At 50.8% G+C, this 12,293-nt stretch overlaps 2 protein-coding genes; both read left to right on the top strand.

Annotated features, from left to right (window-relative positions):
- The first annotated feature begins 1,449 nt into the window (after positions 1–1,449).
- GSTUM_00001321001 (uncharacterized protein) lies at positions 1,450–2,515 on the top strand. XM_002838755.2 has 3 exons: positions 1,450–1,764; positions 1,836–2,068; positions 2,130–2,515. The coding sequence occupies exons 1-3, from the start codon at positions 1,643–1,645 to the stop codon at positions 2,372–2,374; spliced, it is 600 nt and encodes a 199-aa protein (XP_002838801.1). The 5' UTR covers positions 1,450–1,642; the 3' UTR covers positions 2,375–2,515.
- A 1,533-nt stretch (positions 2,516–4,048) lies between these two features.
- GSTUM_00001320001 (uncharacterized protein) lies at positions 4,049–6,496 on the top strand (the record flags this gene model as incomplete). Its single annotated transcript, XM_002838754.1, has 1 exon — positions 4,049–6,496. The coding sequence occupies one exon, from the start codon at positions 4,049–4,051 to the stop codon at positions 6,494–6,496; it is 2,448 nt and encodes an 815-aa protein (XP_002838800.1).
- Between the last annotated feature and the right edge of the window lie 5,797 nt (positions 6,497–12,293).

Raw genomic sequence — 12,293 nt, 5'->3', positions numbered from 1 at the left:
TTGCGAACGGAGCCTAAATTGTTCGAACGTACTGGCGGGACGGGATTCCCTGTTGCCAAAAACTAACTATCCAAAGAGGGATCATTACAGGTAACCTCCACATCAATCACCATATCTGGAGAACACTAACTTCTCTAACTCAAGGTTACAGCCTCTACATTTTCCAAGTACTTCTTGACACTCTCCGGATAGTCTCTATCACCCTCCATAAACATAGAAACCTTCACTGCAGCTGTCATTAGAAATATCAAGAGGTTTAACAAAAAGCTAAGTTTCTAACCACAAGTGGAAAGGAAAACAATTGCCTTAAGAAATCTCCATCTGACTAACAACTTATGATAGAGAGCTTCAACTAACAGTCACACCTTGAGAGAGAAACAACCTGTATCATAATATAGTAATTACGACAATCCATTTCAGAGTACCAAATGAGAAATAAAAATCTGCGGAATGGCGTATCTGCTTCACAGGATGAAAACCTTCTAATCACCAACTATTGCTAATGAAACCTTTAAACTGTAAGAAAATGCCTTACAATTGCAATCACCTTCAATCTCCAAGCTAGCTATCAACCTCTTTGCACAAGACAAATATCAAGAAAAGACAACTCCAGAGAAACAATCCATCTTATCCTGGTTGTCTGACTATCAAGTTACAAGACACAAATTCAAACTGTTTTCTCACTTTGTTCCTCCGTTAAAAATATGGTGGGGGTGGTGGTGGTGGTAAAAAAAAGGAAAAAAGCAAAAGAAAGAAAAAATAGGAGAAGAATACCGCAGCTATATAGACTAAACTTCCACTCCCCTGTCCACCAAGCCTAGCAACCCCTCTCCTATTGAAAACATGACCTATTCAACTTCCAGTAAATACAAACAATGTATCATTTCCCCTTCTGAGTAAAGAGCTAACTAAAATTGTTGTGATGCTAAGCTAAAGGTCTGCGAAACTAGATAAAAATATGGTAAAAAAGCAAAATCAAATTTCATCCGTAACAGTACTGTACTCGAGTACTATGGAGTACAGTACAAGCCCGGCAGTTAGATATATCCGTCACGTGAAACCAGAGAATAAGAATTTGGTGAACCTTCTTGGAAGCAGGGTGCCTGGACAACGCACGTGATGGATATATTTATCGGCCTCTCTTGTACCGTATTGCCGTGTAGAACCAGACGCTGAAAACGGGCCCTTTTGTTTACCATTTTTTCGCCAGTGATAGATACAAAAAGTAAATCAGTACATTGGGATAAATTTTTATGTGGGTTCACTTTTTTAGAATGCCGCTGTTGGGGCCGGTTTGTCGGATTTGGTCTGGACTCGAAGAGGGGAGAGACTTGGCGGCAAGTGGGGTGTGCATGCCCCAAATTATGTCAGCACTTGGCTCGCCGAAATATGGCGCACCACGATTCCTCCCCTACAGAAGTAGGTGAAGGTTTAATACCGGTAATAATAAGCGACGAACCTAGATACTATATCAGATACCCACTGATGATTTAATCCCCATATCACGGATCCTATCTTCCCACTTTTGATACCGGTATTTGCGGTGTGGATAGCGCTAGGGAACGCGTACTGTACAATCCGCCCCACCTTCCGTCATTTACCCAACCACAGCTGCACTTTCCACCCTCGATTCCAAACCCAAATGGCACCCTCAGGAATCTGCATATCCTGCCACGAGGCGCTCACAATCCCAGACGAAGACCACCCTCTGGAACCCGGCCTCGTCGGCGACGTAGAATTACGCTGCGGGCATCATTATCACTGGTATCACCTATCCCGCCCGCTCGGGTTCCCTCTTATCAAAAGTAGGAAGGTGATTAACGACGATACAACAGGTCCTGCTTCGCAGAGGAATACTCCGCCGATGGCGCCACCCCCGCGACCAAAGCGCAGTGCCCAACTTGCACGCATGACATAACCACGAATGGAAAACTCCTAGTCACGCTACGGAACGAAGGTGGCGAGCAGCCAGACACCGATATCGGAACGCTGCTCGAGGAAGAAGAGTTTTATGGTCGGAATCCGGAGATGAAGGAGGTTAGGGCTTTTCTCGAGTTTTGCGCTGAAGGTGCCTCCCACAACATGCCTGCAGTTTTTTGTTTTGTTTCTATCCTGGCTAATGAAGATAGGTGACGAGGGTGAGGTTCGGGAAATGCTCGCGGCGACGCCAGAACTTGTTAGTCGACAGGATCATGAAACGGGGCAGACGGGGCTGCACGTTGCAGTTATGAATGGGCGGGAGGAGGTTATCAGGGTTTTGTTCAAGCACAACGTTGATCGGCTTGTTACGGATGCGGCTGGGAAGACGGCGTACCAGCTTGCGGTCGATATGGGGGCTACAAGGGAGCAGTTGAGGATGCTTTGTGACCGGTGATTTAGGGGGGGGGTATGTATATTATGGGAATTGAGTTTGGGTATGATATGGTGGTTGGTGGGGTTGTTTGGCGCGGGGGCGGTGATATTGCTTACTACAGGACTACGGTACTTGTGTCGAGGGTTTCCCCCTAACCTTGGCTGCTCAAGGCTAGAGAAATCGACAAACTGTGATAATTATTATGATACTATCTGCTACCCTTATTCCATGTGACCAGCTCTAGCTTTTCGAGTCCTGACACTTCAACCATTTCCTAAGAACAAATCTGGATGGGAACGGGCAAATTCTTGTCGATATCGAGTGATTTCGTATGAACACAACTCAGATTCAAGGAATAAAGGTCAAGGGAGTGGTAAGTTGTGAAAGGAATGAACCCGAGATATCCTTTCATTCGACTCCACCGGAAAGGCATTTATCAGAATGGTCGATATTCCGAGATCGAGACTGCGGGTGGAGCACACTGCCTTGGTTTCGCTCTTTGCGACGGGAGAGTACCGTACTCGTAGACTAGATCAAGGGTTCTGTAGCGTTATGGCAAGGGTTAGGGTTTGAGAAGAAAGTTTCCAGAATCCGCCAACTGGCCTTTGCCCCCGAGTTGGCCACCGGAATTATAAATAAGTTCCAAACTTGCTTAGAACTCGCGTAGATAGAGCACTCATTGGTAATGCCTACAATTCAAATTTTCATTAAAATGAGAAAAGGGCGGGAAAATTCAATTATATGGAGAACGAATACATTTCAAAGGTCCTGGAGTGCCCTCTTAGTTTTCTGATCCTTGTCGTCTTCCATATTTGTCGCTTCTTGCCGGGATTCGGGTTCAAGCGAGTTTCGCGGATCCTGACCCCCAAAGTAGCTTTCCGCTTTCCTTCCCTCCCTCCCTTCAAAAAGCCCCAAACTGTCGACGTTTCTGAACAAACAACTTGCAATATGGGAACGAATCGAACGATAACACCGGTGCCGCCGGAGAATCCTGTAGGCGACGCTGGGCCGCCTGAATCGCTGGAATCGGCTGCGGTTTCGAGCTCCGGCGAAGATGCGATCGCTCCAACGGGAGTCGGCGCTGCAGAGATCGCCGACCAAGTTATCACCTTTCTGTCCACTGCAACCCCGGAGCTACTATGCGTAATGGTATTCGGGATCGCGCTCTTGCTCTATATGGTCCTTGGGACTCTTGGGTTAATGCTTGTCGGCGTCGTGCTGGGCGTTGTTCTACACGCGAGTTTGGAGAACTTACGGTCACCGGGGCCAAGGGGTGGGAGCAGGACAGCAACATTGATGACGGATTGGCTGGAAAAGAAACTGGCGGAGAGCGATGCACTTAAGGAGAGAGATCCCGGGGATGAGAAGGCGATTGTGAGGGTGCGCTTATTCTGCTCCGCTACCCTTCCTTCTTCGGGGGTGACGAGAGAAACTGACGGTAGACTAGAAGAGGAGAGTTTCCAGATCACCGAAGAATGTGGACTTTTCATCCTTATCCCCCGAGACCGCGGCTGCTTTCGAAGAGCTTACGGAGGCTGTTATTAGGGACTATGTTCGGTATACCTCTATCATCCGGGGTCGGTTTAGGAGGATTGGGGCTGATATTCCAACAGGTACTGGTACACGCCGATTCTACCAAATGATGAGAAATTCCCGAGTTCCTGTCGGCAGTTGCTTACCCAGACCCTACTTAATATGCACGGACACATCTCCAGCAAGCGGCCTACAGATACCTTTCTGCTTTTCTTGGTATCGACTTCCAATATTTTCATCGTGTTCTTTCGCGAACTGGCTCAGACAGCGCAGACCTCGATTGGAACCTACGTCGAAGAATACCCTTCCTCAGCACTGGCGCAACTAGTAGACCGGGAGAGCCAGAAGAGAAAGCTGCGGATGGCGGCAGAAGATATTCTCCACACATTTCTTCCTGCGGAAGCTGTCAATTGCACTTCCGTACGGACTTTCTTAACGGAGATATTGGCTAGTGCGGTATTAGAGAAGACGGTAGAAAAGTGCTCAAGAGCTGACTTTATTAATGATTGGATAATTTATTTGTTGGAGGCAGAGACACAGCCGGAGATATTGCAGAAGATAGATATTGGTGCGATTGAGGGCTCGGATGAGGGTGCAGCTGTAACCGAACAGCTCGCGAAACAGAAGCGGCTGAGCCGAGCGGAGGAGGAAATGGAGAAAGCAATGAAGGAGGCTCAAGAATTATCAAAGATGATCGCAGAGAATGAAGCGAAAGCAGTGCGGAACTCCATGGAGGTTGGAGCGTCGCCTGCAACTACAGCGAATGGGGTATTAAAAGATGGTGTAACGGAGAGCCCTGTTAGGATGTCGTTCGATAGTAAGGGCGTTTCATCGTCTTCGCTACCTCCCGAAATTCCAGAAGAGCCCAGTACGGAAGAAGAGGAAAAGCCACCGACACCTCCGCCACGATCGGGAGCATTCACTTCTTTCGATCAACTCGTCGTACCGGCCGCGGAACCCCAGGAAATCTTTTTCCGTGCGCGTGTCGAGCTCTCAGACCTCACACCCGTCACAGGCGGCGCCGACAAACTACTTCGCTCAAAACCTACCAGCTCAATATATCTTTTGCAGATCGAACCTGCCTCCAGTTCCATTCCCGGTTGGATAGTTACCAGGAAATACCCCGATTTTGAGGCATTGCACGAGGTTCTGTCGCGGATATCCAAAATCTCTGGCGTTGTCGGATTCTCTGACCTGCCGGCTTGGAGGGGGCAGACAAAGGAATCGCTAAGGGCAGGTTTGGAAAAATACCTGAGCTCTGCGTTAAAGATACATGGTCTGGCCGAGTGCGAAGGGATGAAGAGGTTCTGGGAGAAGGACAACGCAACCACTGAGTCGGGGAATACCGGTCAAGGAGGATTTGCAAGGCTAGGGAAGGCCTGGCCAAACCCTCAGGCACTCGCAAAGGTCGGCGGAGGAATGTTGGATGCATTGACTAAAGCACCGCAGGGGGCTGCAGAAGGCGGAAAAGCCCTCTTTGGCGGGGTATTTCGGAATGGTGTTGGTATTAAGCGAGCATCCACATCAAGTGTCACCCTACAACTACCCTCAGAGTACGGGAACAACTCTCCACAAAATGGGACAACGTCTAGAACCTCGGTGGAAAGCCTAAGTTTCACCCAACCCACCACCCACGAACGCTCAGGATCTACTACAACGCTCAACGGATCACCAGAAGCGGACTTCGTAACTTTAGCATTCGAAACACAAAACCCAACGCTCCCACCGCACCCGTCTTCTATCGTTGAAGAACCTGCAGAGGATAGGCCAGAATTACCACCTCGGAGAACGAGTGCTAGACAAAGCATGACAGAAATGCCTGGCGTCGATGGCCGGGAGATGCTCAACCTCCCGCCACCACCGAGTGATATGCCAGACGACTATGATCATGACTCCGACTCTGGCATCACACTCTCTAGCCTACGCGCGAATTCCACTTCCTCCATGCTACAGCCAAACCCAAGCTTACTCTCAACCAGCAGCAGTGCATCAAACCTGCAAACAATAGCCCACCCCCAAACCATCACCGCTACATCCTTACCACCGGAAACGGCAACAACCCCACCCCCCGAACCCTCTCCAGGGAAAAAACCCACATCCCCACTCTCCCCCACTGAGGCCCAGTTCGTCGTAGAAATCATCTTCGCCATAATCTCAGAACTGTACACCCTCTCATCAGCCTGGATTTTCCGCCGCTCGCTCTTAAACGTGGCAAAGTCAATCCTCCTCCGGCCCGGCAACGCATCTCTAGAATCCATCCGCGTGCTGATCCAGGAAACCGTCATAGAGGCGAATACCAAAGACGAAGCGGTAGCATCCTATATACGCAAGATCCGGGAAAGCGCGTTCATGACGAAGGAAGAATTTGAGGGCTGGCAGGCGTCCGTCAAAGTGGCGGAGCGGGGGGAAGAGGGGGAGGAGAGTAAGAGGGAGAAGGCACGCATGTTGGTGCGCGAACGAGGATTGCCGGAAGCGCTGAGGGGGGTTATGGGTGGGGGTGCGAGCGCGGAGTGTTGTGCTTTCATGTTTGATGCACTACAGGAGGAGGGGGTCGCGAGGGGTGTCGTGGCTGGGTTGGTTTGTGAGGCTATTAGGGGGGTTTGTCAATAATTGGTGGAGGGGGAGTACATAGTAACGCACTGTTATGAATTGTTTTTTCCCTTGAGGTCGTTGTTAATGGTTTGGTTTGTGAAGAGATTTCTACCCTTGGTCTTACGCTTTTATCTCATGCTTTTGCAGGGGATATGTGCTCGGTAGCCGAAGAATCTAGTCCCACAAGAAGTGAATAAATGAATTCATGAATAAACAATAAAACCCGGTTAGACAATCACACTGTATTCACCCTCCAAGCGAACCCAAGTACGGCGTTTCAGTATCGTAGTGCATCCAGGAGCCCTAGCCCGGAAGGGTACACCTGGGATGGAAGGAAATTCTCCAGTGAACGAAAACAGCGGAAATGGGCCAAGATCCGGGATCGAAAGGGCTGACAAGTATAGTGGAATTCAGTAAATCGGGTCCCCCCATCACGCGTCCGGCGCTACGGGGGAATAGCCAAATGGGGCGGGCGAGTAGTTTGGCCCACCGAAAGAGCTGGTGGGCTCAACACTCGACGAAAGAAAAATACGATACTTGTAAAACAAGTTTCCAGTAGTGCGGTCATGAATAATCACTCGCGCCTAAGCCTCGGGAGGATGGCTGACTTATTGTCTGACACGGGAGTGGGTCTCCTCCTGTTCGAGTTTTGTATTCCCTGCGGGGGAAGTACCGGCTTGGGATGAATGTATGTGCCTGGGCTTTGTTTTCTTTTGTCACTCTGTTTTCGGATGTTGTCATCTTGGGTTGAAGCGGAGCTAATTGCTTGTTCTGCTCAGGTTTTTTTTATTTCCGGGGACTCTGCTGCTGTGGGAACATTTGGTCAGGTTTTGGCTGCGTGAGAGTTGATTTCGGGCGCCAGTTGGTGTGATATGAATGGAATTTGGGGGGGTGGGGAAGCGGTGATGGGTGGATGGATGGGCGGTAGTCAAGGTGGGGTTGAGAGTACCTTACAGTACGCTATTCCCTGGTGGGGTACTGTACACGCGGTTAGGTAAGTTTTTCCCGGCACAAGCTTTGCCAGCGGAAAAAATTAACCACCACTAGGAAATTGCTGTGCTACTGGGCGGCGCCTATGCTCACTGAATTGGCGGAAGGTGAGATCGGGAGATACTGATATGAGCTATGACTGATGTGGACATACACATATATGAAGTAGTAGTGGCAGGCTCCTTACTGATTGTATAAATCTAACATGCTAGCAGTTCCGGATCTCATTTTCAACCTCATCCACGACTCGACGTGGGTTTTCATATGAAACTACCCTGAACAGCTTAAAGTAACTTGTGCTAGAATGAGGAGAAAGAGGGATAATATATAGGTGTTGAAGGAATGACTTAGAATAAAGGGCTTGTGGGAAGTTATTTAGGGTGAGCCGGGCGGACAGCTGTGCTGATGGGAAGGGGACGTGAGAGTTGCTGTAATCGTGAAACAAAGTGTCGACAATAATCAAAGTAGATTGATCGTTTGTTTTGTTGACCTATGATCAACTCGTCAGGACGGGGGGAGAAGGGCGATACTTATACCTTTCCCCGAAGATGATGGTTGATGAAAGTCCATCCGGTGTGGAAGACGAGGGCGTGGGTTTGACCCTGAGTGCTCGTCGCGAGAAACGCAGTAAAGTCGTTAAATCGGGTGAGCCGAGCAAGCGAAGCGAGCGAGGCGATTCTCTAGCCGGGCGGACAGCTGTGCTGATGGGAAGGGGACGTGAGAGTTGTGGTGTCGTGGGAAACAAAGTGTCGACAATAATCAAAAGAGATTGATCGTTTGTTTTGTTGACCTATGATCAACTCGTCAGGACGGGGGGAGAAGGGCGATACTTATACCTTTCCCCGTAGGTGATGGTGGATGAAAGTCCATCGGTTGTGGAAGGCGAGGGCATGGGTTTGACCCTGAGCGCTCGTCGCGAGATACGCAATTAAGTCGTAAAATCGCTGGTGGTGTGATGCGAAAATTTGCGTGTGAGCCGAGCGAGCGAAGCGAGCGAGGCGATTCTCTAGCCGGGCGGACAGCTGGGCTGATGGGAAGGGGACGTGAGAGTTGTGGAATCGTGAGAAACAAAGTGTCGACAATAATCAAAAGAGATTGATCGTTTGTTTTGTTGACCTATGATCAACTCGTCAGGACGGGGGGAGAAGGGTGATACTTATACCTTTCCCCGGAGATGATGGTGGATGAAAGTCCATCGGGTGTGGAAGACGGGGGCGTGGGTTTGACCCTGAGCGCCCGTCGCGAGAGACGCAATAAAGTCGTCAAATCGCTAGTGGTGTGATGCGAAAAATTGCGTCGCCGCTCGTGGGAGGGTGTGAGGCAATTTAGATGTGCGTCGGCGACCTCGTATTCCAAGCGAGGTGTGGCACACCGATTTATCGGTGTGCGTGCCGTCATGCATGCATCCTGCAAGTAAGCCGGAACCGGAAGGCTTGCCAGAATAGGTAGTCATCGTTCCGCATATGCGCGTACTAGGATCATCCCTACTAGGGCAACGGGCATGCATGCCTGCATGCGCATATGCACGAGCTCATCCGTGCATAGCCGAGGTGTGTACCGGATTAGTCTAGACAACTTCCAAATCGGGACACTTACCTAAAACGGAAATATTTCCTATTACGGAAAATTTCCTAATTCGGAAAGTGGGTACGACCTTCCTATTACGGAAGTGGCGCGCCAAGAGATTTCAGCCCCATGTACCAGCCACCACGTGACGCCATCACGTGCCCATGAGCCACCGCCACACGCCACCGCCACGCCGCCACAACGCCACAGCTCAGCCACTCACGTGACTGCGCCACAACGCCACAGCGCCACACCGCCTAGCCACACTAGCCGGTTAGGGTTAGGGGTTAGGGTTAGGGTTAGGGTGAGCCGAGCGAGCGAAGCGAGCGAGGCGATTCTCTAGCCGGGCGGACAGCTGGGCTGATGGGAAGAGGACGTGAGAGTTGGTGTAATCGTGAAACAAAGTGTCGACAATAATCAAAAGAGATTGATCGTTTGTTTTGTTGACCTATGATCAACTCGTCAGGACGGGGGGAGAAGGGTGATACTTATACCTTTCCCCGTAGATGATGGTGGATGAAAGTCCATCGGGTGTGGAAGACGGGGGCGTGGGTTTGACCCTGAGCGCCCGTCGCGAGAAACGCAGTAAAGTCGTTAAATCGCTAGTGGTGTGATGCGAAAATTTGCGCTCGCCGCTCGTGGGAGGGTGTGAGGCAAATAGTTGTGCGTCGGCGACCTCGTATTCCAAGCGAGGTGTGGCACACCGATTTATCGGTGTGCGTGCCGTCATGCATGCATCCTGCAAGTAAGCCGGAACCGGAAGGCTTGCCCAACTAGGTAATCATCTTTCCGCATATGCGCGTACTAAAATTATTCCTACTGGGGCAACGCGCATGCATGCCTGCATGCGCATATGCACGAGCTCATCCGTGCATAGCCGAGGTGTGTACCGGATTAGTCTAGACAACTTCCAAATCGGGACACTTACCTAAAACGGAAATATTTCCTATTACGGAAAATTTCCTATTTCGGAAAGTGGGTACGACCTTCCTATTACGGAAGTGGCGCGCCAAGAGATTTCAGCCCCATGTACCAGCCACCACGTGACGCCATCACGTGCCCATGAGCCACCGCCACACGCCACCGCCACACCGCCACAACGCCACAGCTCAGCCACTCACGTGACTGCGCCACAACGCCACAGCGCCACACCGCCTAGCCACACTAGCCGGTTAGGGTTAGGGGTTCGGGTGAGCCGAGCGAGCGAAGCGAGCGAGGCGATTCTCTAGCCGGGCGGACAGCTGTGCTGATGGGAAGGGGACGTGAGAGTTGGTGGTATCGTTGCAACAAAGTGTCGACAATAATCAAAAGAGATTGATCGTTTGAGCTCATCCGTGCATAGCCGAGGTGTGTACCGGATTAGTCTAGACAACTTCCAAATCGGGACACTTACCTAAAACGGAAATATTTCCTATTATGGAAAACTTCCTATTTTGGAAAGTGGGTACGACCTTCCTATTACGGAAGTGGCGCGCCAAGAGATTTCAGCCCCATGTACCAGCCACCACGTGACGCCATCACGTGCCCATGAGCCACCGCCACACGCCACCGCCACGCCGCCACGAACGCCACAGCTCAGCCACTCACGTGACTGCGCCACAACGCCACAGCGCCACACCGCCTAGCCACACTAGCCGGTTAGGGTTAGGGGTTAGGGTTAGGGTTAGGGTGAGCCGAGCGAGCGAAGCGAGCGAGGCGATTCTCTTGCCGGGCGGACAGCTGTGCTGATGGGAAGAGGACGTGAGAGTTGTTGTAATCGTGAAACAAAGTGTCGACAATAATCAAAAGAGATTGATCGTTTGTTTCGTTGACCTATGATCAACTCGTCAGGACGGGGGGAGAAGGGTGATACTTATACCTTTCCCCGTAGATGATGGTGGATGAAAGTCCATCGGGTGTGGAAGACGGGGGCGTGGGTTTGACCCTGAGCGCCCGTCGCGAGAAACGCAGTAAAGTCGTTAAATCGCTAGTGGTGTGATGCGAAAATTTGCGCTCGCCGCTCGTGGGAGGGTGTGAGGCAAATAGTTGTGCGTCGGCGACCTCGTATTCCAAGCGAGGTGTGGCACACCGATTTATCGGTGTGCGTGCCGTCATGCATGCATCCTGCAAGTAAGCCGGAACCGGAAGGCTTGCCAGAATAGGTAGTCATACGTTCCGACATATGCGCGTACTAGGATCATCCCTACTAGGACAACGCGCATGCATGCCTGCATGCGCATATGTACGAGCTCATCCGTGCATAGCCGAGGTGTGTACCGGATTAGTCTAGACAACTTCCAAATCGGGACACTTACCTAAAACGGAAATATTTCCTATTACGGAAAATTTCCTATTTCGGAAAGTGGGTACGACCTTCCTATTACGGAAGTGGCGCGCCAAGAGATTTCAGCCCCATGTACCAGCCACCACGTGATGCCATCACGTGCTCATGAGCCACCGCCACACGCCACCGCCACGCCGCCACAGTGCCACAGCTCAGCCACTCACGTGACTGCGCCACAACGCCACAGCGCCACACCGCTTAGCCACACTAGCCGGTTAGGGTTAGGGGTTCGGGTTAGGGTTCGGGTTAGGGTTAGGGTTCGGGTTAGGGTTAGGCTAGGGTCAGGATTTCACTCCATGGCCGAGCTGTTCTCTTACCAGAGATGGGTAGTAGTGACTGATACATGATGATGTAACGATTGGTGTCGTCTCCATCATACCTGAAGCTGCCGTCCGAACCAACCTAATGATTCGCCTCCAGTGAGGTAAAACGGACTTATAATCAGGCGGGCTAAACCGTCTTATGGACGTAGTTAACCACCTTAATGGCGGTGGGATCCCTGGGGATGCCATCCGTCAACATCGTATCGATCAAGTCTACTTGCAGATTGGGCGAAGGGATTTCTCCTTACCATTCCACTTTGTTCAACGGGTTTCAAAGCCGTTGTCTTCGTAGGGTTAAAGGTTAGGGTTAGGGTTAGGGTTAGGGTTAGGGTTAGGGTTAGGGTTAGGGTTAGGGTTAGGGTTAGGGTTAGGGTTAGGGTTAGGGTTAGGGTTAGGGTTAGGGTTAGGGTTAGGGTTAGGGTTAGGGTTAGGGTTAGGGTTAGGGTTAGGGTTAGGGTTAGGGTTAGGGTTAGGGTTAGGGTTAGGGTTAGGGTTAGGGTTAGGGTTAGGGTTAGGGTTAGGGTTAGGGTTAGGGTTAGGGTTAGGGTTAGGGTTAGGGTTAGGGTTAGGGTTAGGGTTAGGGTTAGGGTTAGGGTTAGGGTTAGGGTTAGGG

The sequence above is a fragment of the Tuber melanosporum genome (assembly GCF_000151645.1).
Source record: "Tuber melanosporum whole genome shotgun sequence assembly, scaffold_277, strain Mel28".
In the NCBI taxonomy this organism is placed as follows: domain Eukaryota; kingdom Fungi; phylum Ascomycota; class Pezizomycetes; order Pezizales; family Tuberaceae; genus Tuber; species Tuber melanosporum.
Note: the sequence above shows the minus strand (reverse complement) of the source record. Positions and strands in the feature narration are given on the sequence as shown.